Raw genomic sequence first — 14916 nt, forward strand, 5'->3', positions numbered from 1 at the left:
CCACTCTGCAAGTCCAATCATCCTATGAAGTTCCAACATTCCGGGTCAAGTGGTTCTCAAGTTATTGATTGGAAATGGTTTTCAATGTTCAGGCCCCAGTGACCTTGAACTTTAACAGAGTGAACCCAAAATCAATAGGTGTCATCTACTCCGCGTGTCCAATCATCCTATGAAGTTTCAACATTCTGGGTAAAGTGGTTCTCAAGTTATTGATTGAAAATGGTTTTCCATGTTCAGGCCCTGTAATCGTGACCTTTGATGGAGTGACCCCAAAAACATTATGGGTCATCTACTTCATAAACCCTACCACCCTATAAAGTTTGATCTAGGTCAAATGGTGCTCCAGTTATTGATTGGAAATGGTGATGGACGGATGGACTGCCTGAGTTCATGTAGGGGGGGGGGGGGGGAGACAGACGGACATAAAGAACTTACCAAGATTTGACGCAGATGCCGTGGTGAGTAGGATAGCTCTACTTATTCTTCCAATAGTCGAGCTTAAAATCAATACAACATCAAACATTATATCTCCATTTATTTACATAATCTGCCATACATTTGTACAATAATCAAAAACGTATGGGCCATTCCATTACAAAACCTATATTAATGGCACAAGAAAAATCAAAATTTAGAATTTTAAATCTTACGTTATTTTTACTAATTAAAGAGTTATTATTGTGTTTACAGATGTGATGAGAAGAATGTCATGAAAGTATTTCAATGGTGCTGTGCATGCTGTAGAGTATGCCACTAGCCATCATATGTTTAAATTTTTGAAGACTGAAAATATTACATTAAAATAACAATAGCATATTTTCGTATTATCAAGGTCATTCTAGTTACAAGTCAGGTTTCTCACAACATCAAAAACAATGATATTCCAGTATTTCGCATAAGTTATAATTATATGTCACTAATACTGGTCTTGTCATTGAATGACCCAAATAATGATATTTATACTTTACTTGGTAATAAAAAATATCTATGGGGGATATTTTCATAGATTTCCCGGTAATGTCAATCCACGAAATTAAATCTCAACAAGTCAAAATAAATGATAATTCATCTTCAAAAGTAGGAATCCAAAAATTCATATCCCCAAGAAATAGCAGTTTCATGCCCATAAAATAAAAAGATTTCACAATATCTAATACATCACTTATATAAAAGAAACTCAATGATGAATAATGACTACTAATTAGAGAGTATTATTTTGCAACATAGAAAGGACTGTGATTTTGTGGACTGATAAGTATTATCTTGAAATTCAACATTTGACAGAATAATCACTTACTTGCACTTTGAGCATTATAAAAAAAATAACTGTCCTAGACAGCAAACTTATTTATCATATATCTATCTTTTGCACTGAAAAGTCTTTTATCAGCACTATGCAAAACGTTTCAATACAAAAAATAACCACTTGTACAGTATCTAGAAAAGTAGAGCACAAAATTAAAATACTGTAGATTAAACATGCCAAAAACATTCTCAAAAGTTCATCTTCTTTATCAATGAAGATAAATAAACATGGAATAGAAACTAACGAACAATGGTGCACTGTAAAAATTCCAGCCTGTCTGTAACAGAATTGTTATATATTAACAAAATACCTTCTATGCAAATAACACCACATCATTATTCATCTGTATTATAATTAAAAAAAAACAGCTCCACCTAACAGGGCATTACAATGCCCTTTTGCAACCGAACGAGCATACTTTCTGCCTAAGAGCTTGGAAGAAAAAAACAACTAAAAATAGAACAATAATAAGTTTAGTCTGTGACCTTGACCTTGAAGCCACAGGCCCAAGATCATTAGGGATCTTTCTCTAGTAATACTTTGTCATTGTCTTAAGTCTGAAAGGTAACACTGACTATGAAACCAGGGACTGAGAGTTTGATCTCCCATTCTGCAAACCAAAATTACTAACATTCTGATAAGAGTACCATGTATAGATGCTTCTACACCTGGCAAGAAATGTTGACAGGCAAATGCCATTCCATAATATGTCTATTTTTTCAAAATGGAGATGTATCAATGTTTCTGATTTCAAGAGGATTATTTCCTGTTAAGTTTGATTTTAAATAGACAGAAATTCAAAGTAAATGATTAGACATCATGTAGTTCTGCACTTCAGAATAATCACAGTTTCATAAACAGACAAAATTAAATCAACTGTTAGCACTCAGTAAGGCAATTATATATAATGTATATTAATAAGGTGATATAAAGTCTTTACAGTCAGCAATTAAAAGATATAGAGGATAATTGTTGGTTTCGGTGTAATATCACGTTATAATTTCACCGAGTGGGCACCAAAAGTGATATTTTCACGAGTGGCGCAGCCACGAGTGAAAATAACAACTTTTGGTGTTCACGAGTGAAATTACCGTGATATTACATCGACACCAACAATTTTTCTGTTTATTTTATGTCTAAAACTCTACTTTTGTTGTGTTTATTTCAATAAAATGTCGAAATTTGCGGGAAATTTTATCAGGAAGCATCGCAAAGATGACGTCATTTTAACGACGTCATCGTCATATTGTTTCCGGCTTTCAGTACGCTCGGTAAACTTTTTGACGTTAATCCGGGTATCAGATTTGATAATTTTCACTGAGTGGCCAGTGAGTTTATCAGGATATAATTCACCGTTATATTTCGATAAACCACCGAAAAACATAAAATAATGTACATGTATTTACATGGTCAGTTTAAATTTACTACAGTGTCAGTGCATGTGCATGTTCCTGCCTTGTGAAACAATGTGGACTCCAACCTCGATGACATGCAGCGCTCACAGTTTCCATGTTTCTTGATTATTCTTAACTTTTATGTCTCTATAAACAATACTTCCAGATCAACCCTGTAAATTTTTTTTTGTTTTGGGTTTAACGCCGTTCTTCAACAGTATTTCAGTCATGTAACGGCGGGCAGTTAACCTAACCAGTGTTCCTGGATTCTGTACCAGTACAAACCTGTTCTCTGCAAGTAACTGCCAACTTCCCCACATGAATCAGAGGTGGAGGACTAGTGATTTCAGACAAAGTGTCGTTTATCAAATAGTCACGGAAAACATACGCCCCGCCCGAGGATCGAACTTACGACCCAGCGATCCGTAGACCAACACTCTTACCTACTGAGCTAAGTGGGCGGGTTCAACCCTGTAAAAGTTTTAATAAAAACCTCCTGTATCGTACATTTGGGTAGTTTCTCAGCAACTTTAAATTGGGATTTGAGAGAGGTATAAAGACTTCATGATTTGTAACTGCTTATACTGTTCAAAGATATTCATCATTCACAGGTGATTGCTCAGTGAAGTTAAACCATCAGCAATATTACTGTTACAAAGAAAAGGTAAGACAAGTTGAGTTAGTTGCACTGTTTTCAAAGGATGCACATAATTGAGCTGCACCATGAGAAAACCAACATAGTGCATTTGTAACCAGCATGTTCATGGCAGAATGATTTATCTGGATTTCATCAAACTCTATTGAAAAACTATTCATTTTTTCAAACTTTGAAATAGTGTATCTCCACAAAAAAAAAAAAAACTATTTTGTCTAAAACCACAAAAAAATGTCAAAACAAGTATAGGATTTTCCAGTAGTTATTTGTTTTATACTATCATAGAAAGTATACAAGAACTGTTACCATGTATCTTTTTATTATATGACACATACTGTATTTCACAATTTAAAACACCATTATACTAACATAAATATTTGGTGCAAAGAAAGGAAATATCTCATTGTGGAGTATCTCTAGAAATTGAGAATATTTATTTTACGAACATTTTATGAACTTATTTCTGTCCATTTTTACCAACATAACAGAAATTCCTTCATTTCAGAAATAAATTCATTAAAATTCAAAACTATCCCGAAAATGTGCTGGTATCAACAATACTAAATCAATAATTTCATTTAATAGTATTTAAAAAGAGTTTGCACCCAGCACTGAACAACATTGGTCACTGTTATCCACCCACAAGTATTACAAACTATTCCATGTACAACCAAAGAATTTTCCAAGTAAAAATGATATATAGATACTTGTACACTATTTGCTAAGGGTACAACTGAATCTTCAAAATAGTTTCTATGGTAAAAATCCATCAACAGGACAACAACGATTTAAATGCACACTATAAATGTCACCTATTTACATACTGTACAAGTGTCACGTACTATTTCACTTCAATAATATTACATTTCTTGCATGTGAGTAAAGAGGTAACACAAGTAAACTCATGAACAATTACAATGGCTTCATAGAAACAAAAGTCGCTATATTGTATCAAATAGTCAATGCATTCCCTTTTGGTAAAACTACCACTGAAACTTAAGATATCTAATAAAACTACTTACAATGATATTCAGCTGTACCAGGTGTTATTTACACTTAATAGTTTGATTCTCCGTGTACAAATGTTTTATCTCTCATAAAACCAAGCTACATTACAATATTTAACAGCTGAAGGTAAAAATTGTTTAGATATTCATGTTATTTGATTTCAAGTAGTTTTTTTTGTACATTTATATTAAAGTACCATAGATTTTTTTCTGTCTCCTGTATTTTGTATATAATCATGTATTTATTTCTCCGTCTTTATAACAGTTCCACCAACTAATTTTAAAGTGTTTCCTAAACTATCTAGATCTAGATCAATTTCCAATGTTGTAATTCCTTCCCCGTTATGAACACTCGCCAAGTGATTATCTATCTCCCCCTCCACGGATGTAAACCACTGACATTTAGAACACTCATAAATCTTCGCTTTCTGGTGCCCTAACATATGCAAGAGGTAGTCCTTTTGTTTTTCTGAAGTGAAGTCACAGGTAATGTTGTGACACATGTAGAATCTGGAAGGCTGGCGAAGTTTTCTAGCGATACAATCCCTGAATATAAATTCTTCTCCATTGTGTTCATCGATCAAATGCTTCTTCATATCTCTCCTGGAATGATAAAGCTTTGATTGGCTACAGTACAGACATTCGTAACTTTCCCCAGTGGCAGCTGTGGCTGGTCGCCCTCTTGCACTTGTGCTTGGTCCAGAATATACATTCATTATTCTTACAAGATCATTATTTGTTGCACTGATTCCGTGCTTATTCTTAGCATGGTTCAAGACATCTGTAGCTACAGGTTCACAAAATGCGCAGTTATCTGAAGGACAAAAGCAGATGTAGAAATTAGGATATTTCTTCTCTTGTTTTAAAACATCAATCGCTCGCAGTGGTTGGTTTTTATGCTCCAATCGCAGATGATTTCTCATTAACTTTGTACCGAAATGAACCTCTTCACAATGCAGACATTTGTATAATGGTGGAGCTTTGATAGATTTGACTTTGATCCGACATTTGAGCGCAGCATTTCTAGATGGACGGCCCCTTGCTTTCTTTGTATCAGGATTTTCACTTGCAATATATGCTGCCATTGCCTTTTGATATTTAGCAGATGGTATAATTCCTTCATACTCATTTTCATCTAATTCCTCTTCGTCATTAGCGTTCTCATCATTATCAGACTTGTATTCATTTGCCTCAGGTGAAGGAGTTTCTCTTTCCTCTGATTTTTCTTGAACTTGCCGTCTTTTTCTGAGAACTGGGGATGTCTTCTTTTCTGGTTCTGGTTTTTTCTCACTAGCTGGAGTAGGTTTATTTTCCTCTGGTTTTGATGAAGGCTTTGATGAAGCACTAGCCTCTGTTTCCATTGCTGGTTTTGTTTTTGTAGCGGTATTGTGTCTTTCTGCTAAATGCAGCTCAAGTTCACTACCTTCTCTTGTTTCCCATAGACAATAATTACAAAAGTAAACAGAGCTCTTTCTGTTTGCTCTACTTGCTGGTACATCTTTGATGATACAGCTTTTATCTGCATGATTTGTCATCACATGCTTCTTCAATCTTGTATTGTTATTAGAAATGTAAGAGCAATAGATACAGGCATACTCAGCTGTTTTCTCTGGTCTCGTGTCTTTTCCAAAACTCATTCCATTCGCAGTCTTTTCAATAAAAGTCTTTGTCAGCTCTAGAGATTTCACCATCCCTGCATCAACATCTTTTCGTTCAGTACCATCGAGCCAAGGAGTACATTTACTGATATGTTCCAAATATTCATCAGTTTCTTTTGTCTTGAAAGAACATTTTGTTTTAAGACAGAAAAAAATATATCTCTTCTGCCGTAGCTTGACAGCTTTCATGTCAAGTGCATAGATCACACATCCACTGTGCCTCTGGAATAGATGGATCCTCACTTTGTCCTCCTGTGGATAACTGAAATTACAGTGAGCACATTTGTACGATACTGGAATCTTCTTTTCTTCTTCTGTTTCCTCATGGGTTACTTTGGGCGTGTCACTTTCAGCATTATCTATTTCAATGCCAGGTTTTGGTGTTGGAGCTGGAAGAGTTGTAGGAAGTGATGAACGACCAGGGGCAGACGGAAGATCAGAAGGTTTAACAGGTGTCACTGGAACTATTACGCCACCTCCAGATGGGTTTGTTACCAACTGAGCATCAGACGCTTTTATTCGAGCCATCTCTTCTTCCGAAGAAACCAGCATAGCAACGTATTTGTGCGCTTTTGCCTGATGTTGTGCGTTTAAGTGTATCTTGAGGAATGCCTGACTGAGAGTAACAAAGCCACAGTAGCCGCAATTCCAACAGAGACCAGATGACACTGTCACACCAGAGGCAGCGTTGGAGGCAGGGGTAGAGACAGGAATGGAGGCAGGAGCAGGAGCAGGAGCAGTTGCGGTGGCAGGTGTGACACTGCTTAAACGTTTAGGTGTTGGCTGTTTTTCAGGTGGTGGTTTTGTACTTGTTAAAGCTTCAGACACTGCTTGGTGACCGCTCATTACACTTGAAATCACTGGCAGGCCATTATTTTCAGTGGTTGCTACCACAGGAGTGCTATCGGCAGAGTTTCCAGATACAGTGAGCGAAGGTTTAATAATCTTTGTCTGTTCAACTGGTTTAGAAGTGTCAGAAGCATCCACTTCTTCAACTTCCATATTTAGTAACTCGGTGTGTTCCACTCGTGCTCTCTTTGCTCCAGGAGCATCAACATCCCCACCATCTTGTTTTCTCTTCTTCAGCTCATTTTTTTGTAACAAGTCTGGAAGGTATGTGCAATATTTCAGTGTGGTAGCAGTTTCAGCAAAACTCTCGTGCTCCTCTGTGCAGTGGTGTATAACAGCGGCTCTTGAAAAAGACTGAAACTTACAGTACTTGCAGTGAAATCTATGCTCCATCACGTGCTGTAACAGTGTTGCTTTCTTTTCCGATTTGTAACTACAGAAGTTACACCAATAGTAGGTTATATCCATCTGCAGCGGCTGACCTTGAGGGGTCATGAGGATGATCTTTGACCCAACAGCACATACAAGGTCAGGGTCACAATTAGTTGTGTTTGCTTCGTTTACATTCACTTCAACCAAAGCATTGTTGATGTTTGGCATATCTTCTTTCGAACATGATACAGTTGGATCCTTGGGAGTTAAAATGCTGCCATGGCTTTCAAAATTTTGCTCAGTGTTTTTAGGTTTTACAGTACGAGGGTTAGGTTTGAGTGCCTGGGCATCACTCTGAGCAAGCAAGACTTCATTCTGTTGGAGTAAATTTTCAACAACAGTCTTTACAGTTAGTTCTTTGCTCCTGTTCTCTACTAACTGTTTGAGAAGATCTCGGATGCTTTTCTTATTTCCTTCATTTGCATCATTCTGGAAACAAACAACACAAGACTTAGTGTCAAAATATTCAATTACCTCTCTTCAAAAGAATTAAAACAGTTTTGAATTTTACACCCAAATCACTGCCATTCACAATACAAAAATATAGTTGAAGGGAGGTGTTCAATACCTTAAAAGAACGTTATGAATTAAAATTTCACCAGCATCTAAACAATTGATGAAAGCTTAAGACTGACCTAAGATGTGTGTTTATGTTGAACTAGAGTGGTGGAACCTATGCTCATAGTATTCCTATGTTCGCGGTATCTCCATAAATACGCTCTCTGCAGAAGCACAGATGAAAATGTTTTATCATGCTATGTTCAACACCGACCAGTGATGATATGCCTTTACAACAAACGTAGCGATAGCCGTGCATGTGGCTCGCAGACGATACAGTTTACGCAAACTGTTTTCATTGCACAAATCTCAGACAAATATGGCAAAATCACCCAGTTAAAGTTAGTATATTAGAAATTTTGCATTGCATTCAAAAGTAAGATACATTTAAGAGCAAGATTAGATGAATGTGACGCCTGGCAACACTACGAGTGCCTGTGGAACCATGGCAAGATCGATGTTGATCTTAGTATTTTGACAAAGTTCAAATGGCTCTGTCTGAGATGCAGGGAAATGCTTTCTATACACCAAACAAAGTGTAGGAAACGTTAGTGAATCAATCACTGCCATTGTCTGTATCATTAATACCTGGACATTCTGTTTACATATGACATTAGAATACGTCTTTTAAGCTTTGTTCTAATAGTGACTCCACTTCTGTAAGAGAAATATACACATAGAGGCACATACTAAATTTATCCTCATTTCTTTTGTTTTTCACATAATAAATGTGTAATGTTCTAAATATTATACTAGCATATGCTTGTTTGTTCATTTTCAGCCTACTGAATTTTTTTCTCGGCTTTAATAAACATAACATACCGCCAGCATAGGTTCCCTTCAGGGTGAAATTTCACCTTTTCACGTATGCCGTGTCGATAGCTCACAAGACGACAAAGTCACGTGATGACACACATCAACAACATGTTTCGATAAAAGGAGTATAACTTTGTTTTTGCATAGGCAAATCGAAATAGTAAATTATTCTTGCTTCTTAAGGAGGTAGGTTACCTTGTTACAAGGGTAAATTCAAATTAGTTGAACCGCAGCATTTTTTTGTATTTCGTGTAATATGAAGTTTTAACTGCTACAATCTCAATTTCGTTTGTCTCTGTCCCTTCAAGTTCAATTTTTATCCAGGTTTGAAGAACATGACCCTCCAAACGTATTTCATATTGAAAGAAGAAGGAAAATACGGAAATTTAATACTTTTCAGAGTATTTTAGTTTCATTGATATCCGTAGAAGTCTGCATAATTGATAATTTTACTAGTATGCACATTAGCTTTCTAATATAAGCTTAAAATGTATATGTCGCGGGGCTCGTGTTTCCATGGTAACGCATTTTCTCTCATTTTTAAACAACTATGTATAAAAAACGGGGTTTTCGACGGCTTCAGTGCCATTCTGTTAATGACCATCATGGAATATTTGGGTAATATTATTAGCAAAATACCATGCACTTTACATGGTACCCTATTTTTCTTAAAGTTTAAAGTAACCATGGCAACAGAGATGTTTAAAATAGCTTTTATCATGATTTTTGTCGTAATTTCTAATAAAAAATATTGATTAAGATTATCTTTCTAGTTAATGTGGCTTTAAAACATATTATTTCTAAAGTAAGTTACATTTTCGTTTTATTTGTATTTATTCAAACACATTTCACAGGTTAGAATACTTACAGCAGTACCCCTCGTATGATATTTTTCATGGAAAAAATAGTTCAACTTGCTGCTACTATTCTCATGGATATTGTTGAAATGAAAATAAAAAGCCGAAGCTGTGTTTCTTAAATAGATCAGTGTCAACGCTTTTGAATTTTACATTTAGATACATAGGTCACGGGCTTCGTTTCCATGGTAACATCAATTCAATTTAAGAAACCACTATTTTCTACTGAAATTTGAACAATTTTAGATCTTAGTTTTAGTATATAAAACAAATTATCAACGGACCCTGAAAAAAAGGTATTACAAATCAAACTGCTAGATTTTTTATTTGAAAATGGCCGTAAAAAGTAACCTTTTACCCATCTATATTCCAAATAACATTGGTTGCCATCATCCATTTTCTTACATTCCGCATAACATTTCAATATAACTACATAAAAGAAGCAAAATATTGATTATTATTCTGAGCAAAAGACTCATAAAAAATATTTTAGCAAATAATGGTTATTAAAAAATAGTTAAAATAAAGGAAATGCACAGAATTACGTACTTTCAAGATAAAAGCTATTAATTTTGCGCGGTAACTGACACGTAACGTCATGACGTCATTTAAAGGCAACATTGTTTTGAAGCGTTTCTGCGGCAATTTATTCATTATTTCTACATTATTAAACCATAAAGCATCAGCTCGAAGACAGGTTCATGATTTGTTTTCAGGAAAATGAATATACAAACACATTTTGTTTGTCGTAAACGTCGTCGTAAATCGTCACGTTAGCTTCCGGTTGGACATGCGCACATACAAATATGAAGGTAACCTACCTCCTTAAATAGATTATATATGTACAAAATACCACAAGCATAGGTTCCACCACTCTAGTATATATTCCCTAATTAACTAAAAATATATGGAGGATATTTGTTTAACACCAGATGCATTATTTTCATGAGACATAGCCATTAGTGAAAATGTAAGATATGGTGCTCACAAGGGAAAGATATTTTGATGTTACATGTAAAATAAAAAAAATTTATATGCCCTAAGTGACGTATTATGTTATAATGCCGGTGTCTGTCCATCCCTTAGCTATTTTGTGTCCCCTCTGTAACTTTTTAACCCCTTGAAGGATTTCACAGAAACTTGACATATATATATTCAATGCATCCATGCGGCGAGCAGAGCGCATGTTTTGGATTGCTCTCTTCAAGGTCCAATTCACAATTAGGTCTCTAAGGTCATATGACTTGCCTTGTGTCACCTCTGTAACCCTTGAACTGTTTGAAGGATTTTAAAGAAACTTGGCATAAATGTTCATCACATCAAGATGACGCGCAGAGCTCATGTTTCAGAAGGCTCGCTTCAAGGTCAAGGTCACACTTAAGGGTCAAAGGTCACCTGAACCCCTTGAAGGATTTTGAAGAAACTTTACACAAAGGTCATAAGACTTGCTTCGTGTCCCCTCTGTAACTCTTGAAAGATTTTAAAGAAACTTGGCATAAATGTTCACCGCATCAAGATAACGCACAGAGCTCATGTTCAGGATGGCTCCCTTCAAGGCCAAGGTCACACTTAGGGGTCAAAGGTCACATGACTATGATTTTTGTCTGCTCTGTAATTGAACTGCTTGAAGGACTTTAACGAAAAAATTGTCATAAATGTACACATCGAAACGATGCGCAGAGTTCATGTTTCTGGCGGCCCTCTTCAAGGTCAAGGTCACATTTGGGGTTTAAAGGTCATATGACTATGTTTCGTGTCTGCTCTGTAACTCTTGCATTGTTTGAAGGATTTTATAGAAGAAACTTGAAACAAATTTCAAGACAACGAGACGACATGCAGAGCGTATGTTCAGGATGGCTTGCTTCAAGGTCAAGGTCACATTAATAGGGGTCAAAGGTAATATGACTTTGTTTCGTATCTGCTCTGTGACTCTTTAACTGCTTAAGGATTTTAAAGAAACAGTGCAAAAATGTTCAACACATCGCAATGATGTGCAGAGCGCATTTTGGGATGGCTTGCTTCAAGGTCAAGGTCACACTCAGGGCTAAAAGGTCACACCTTCAGCTGTATATTGCTCTGCTTTGCTGTACTCTTGTTTACTGAATGTTTTGACTAAATTTACCCTTTTCATAGTTTCATACCATTGAAAAATATATTTGATATCAGAAATATTTCACTCTAATAATGTAAAATCTGGTAAATAAGCTTATACGCTTATAATAATTTTACTGGCACCTTTATGTGCGTATTTTTGATATGCACTTATACTTAAGCCAAAATTATTCGCTTATAGACAAGCCTATTTCTGAAATATTTGAAAAAAATTGACAGTGCTTATCTCAGTTGAGAAAACGAAAATAAAACATGGACATTGACATGGGCAGTGAACTACTTCCTTTTATTGCATACAGTATTTATACATATTGAAAGCATAATGATCATACTGCAAATAATGTTCAATCTCTCGGACCATTCAATCACTGTTCAACACTAAGATTGTAGCTTTCCACTACCATATTCACATACTAGTACTAGTATTTACATTTATTCTGTGCTTGCACTGAGGCTAACAGGACGTCGTCCATATTGTTTTCACAGATTTACCAAAGAATGACAAACTGTAATGACAATGCAAACAACTTCTCTGGTATTCAAACTTTTATATTCATTCACTGAGAACATTTTCTATTCAAAAAGCATGATTATCGTAAAAGATTAATGTTTCCCCAGACAACAGACATTAGAATCTTTTAACACCCATCCACAATTCAACAGGTAAGAACACTAAGTCTTGTCACCTGGATTCATGATAAACAATTATCACAGTATAATACTGTTAATTACATCTTTTTGCTGCATTTGTTGTTTGTTTTCCAGTAATCGGATATGCGCCTACTTTTAAGACAAAATTAAGGTAAGCGTAAGGGCATGACATGCGCTTATTATCCCATATGGAATAACGGTAAGATCTCCTTGGTAAAAACCACCAACCTTCAGCAAGTCAGACAAATGGCTACCTTACAGTCAACAACTCAACCAACACACACTATGTATTCCATCATGTAAAATTACCTCTGACTGTCCAACCTTATCAAACTCTGGATCAACTGGTTCTTGCTTTACATCTGGCTGAACTGTAAAATAGGAAGATAAAGTTACTAAAACAGTCAATCATTATAATATAACTATTGAAGTATAAATATTTACATTCACAATAGATTTTTGTACAGGAAGAAGATAACACGTATATTCCTGCAAAGAACACTGGTGATATAATAACGGCGTCCATTTCCACGAGACTGCATGTGCGAGTGACGTCTTAAAAAAAAACATAAACAAAATGGCGTTGTTAAAAAAAAATCTTTGAAGATCTGCAATTGATTTTTAAAAACTAGAAGATGCTTTGGCTGCAATAGGGATCATCTACTTGGCATGTCCAATCATCCCACTAAGTTTCAATATCCTCTGGGCCCAGTGGTTCTCAAGTTATGAATTGGAAACGGTTTTCCATGTTCAGGCCCCTGTGATATTGACCTTTGATTGAGTTACCCCAAAATCAGTAGGCGTCATCTACTCTGCATGTCCAATCATCTCATTGGTTCTCAAGCTATTGACACGAAATGGATTTCCATTTTCTGTCTGCTGCAACCTTGATCTTTAATAGAGTGACCCTGAAAACAATAGGGGTCATCTACTTTGTAAGTCCTATCACCTTATGAAGTTTCAACACAATGGGTCAAGTGGTTTTCAAGTTACTGTCCGGAAATCGTTTTCCATGTTCAAGCCCCTGTGACCTTGACCTTTAATAGAGTGACCCCAAAAACAATAGGGGTCATCTACTCTGCATGTCCAATCATCCTATGAAGGGTCAACATTCTGGTTCAAGTGGTTCTCAAGTTACTGATCAGAAATGGTTTTCCATGTACAGGCCCCTGTGACCTTGACCTTTATTAGAGTGACCCCCAATATCAATAGGGGTCATCTACTCTGCATGACCAATTACCCCATGAAGTTTCAACATTCTGGGTCAAGTGGTTCTCAAGTTATTGATCGGAAATTATTTTCCATGTTCAGGCCCCTGTGACCTTGACCTTTGATGGTGTGACCCCCAAAACAATACAGGTTGTCTACTCCATAAGCTCTGCCACCATATGAAGTTTGAAGGTTCTAGGTCAAATGGTTCACCAGTTATTGATCGGAAATTAAGTGTGACAGACGGACGGACTGACAAAGGCAAAAACAATGTCTCCCCAGTGGGGGGAGATATAATGAAAACCTAGTAAAAGCTGAAAATTATTTTCCTCGAGGTAAAGATTAAATCTGAATTGACACAACTTTATGATTTTTCAATAGATTTATAAACAATATTTTAAATCAATATCAGGAACTGTATTAATTGCAAAAATTAATAATAAATAATTTATTAGTAGTGCTTACAATAAATAATGCAAAAACAAAGTATTCTAAAAAAACCACAGGTTCTGAATAACACAAATGATTTAAACATTAATTGTAGAGATATTTTAAAAAAAACCTCTGAGACTGAATCTCGCTAAAAACACATTTTGAAAGTTACCAGTTTCTGAAGGTGTATTCACTTTATTTATAAATATTAATTCATCATATATCTAGAAGATGCTTATCAGTGCTTCAGTAGAAAAGCACATGTCTCCCTCAAAACACTGTAGTAATAGGCAAGAAGTCAATAACCTTAGGATGGCCAGCACATATTTATGCAATCACGCCAGGCATATGTATGATTTTGACAACACAGTAAATGACGTCACTCGGCCATCAGCTATTTCCGGAAGTAAATAAAACAAGAGCTGTCCATAAGACAGCCAAGCTCGACTATTCGAAATATTGTCACAGAAGCTGGAAATTATTACCCAAAATGTTAAATATCAAAAGAGTTTTAAGTTCAAAAGGGGGACATATCAGAGTTATGGGACTTGATGCTATCAACTAGTTTTATAACCCCGAAGAAACATGTTAAGTTTCAATTCAATATCTGCATTAGTTTTGGGGATAGTAACTTGCATGTAAAACTTTAACCAGAATTTTCTAAGTCCAAAAGGGGGCATAATTTGCTCAAAATACATGTTAAGAGTTATGGAACTTGACCCAGTGAGGTTGGTAATTGACCTAGAAAAAGAATAAACAAGTTTCAAAGCTATATGCCTTTTGGTAATAGCTGTATGTACTTGCACGCAAAACTTTAACCAGGATTTTCTAAGTCCAAAAGGGGGCATAATTTGTCCAAAATACAAGTCAGAGTTATGTGACTTGGTGCTATCAACTAGTTTTATAACCCCGAAGACACATGTGAAGTTTCAATTTAATATCTGTAGTAGTTTTGGAGATAGTTACTTGCATGTAAAACT

The 14916-nt window shown here is 35.7% G+C and overlaps 1 protein-coding gene across 1 annotated transcript in view; it reads right to left on the reverse strand.

The window, feature by feature from the left end:
• Window positions 1–518: 518 nt before the first annotated feature.
• The window catches only part of LOC123525484 (uncharacterized), a 28097-nt gene continuing 13699 nt past the window's right edge, over window positions 519–14916 (reverse strand). The window contains exons 3-4 of the mRNA XM_045304574.2: window positions 12605–12666; window positions 519–7730 (exon numbers count right to left, since the gene is read on the reverse strand). Of these exons, the coding sequence (XP_045160509.2) occupies window positions 4605–7730; window positions 12605–12666 (3188 nt within the window). The 3' untranslated portion in view covers window positions 519–4604. The remainder of the gene's footprint in view (window positions 7731–12604; window positions 12667–14916) is intronic.

The sequence above is a fragment of the Mercenaria mercenaria genome, chromosome 3 (genome assembly GCF_021730395.1).
Source record: "Mercenaria mercenaria strain notata chromosome 3, MADL_Memer_1, whole genome shotgun sequence".
Lineage (NCBI taxonomy): Eukaryota > Metazoa > Mollusca > Bivalvia > Venerida > Veneridae > Mercenaria > Mercenaria mercenaria.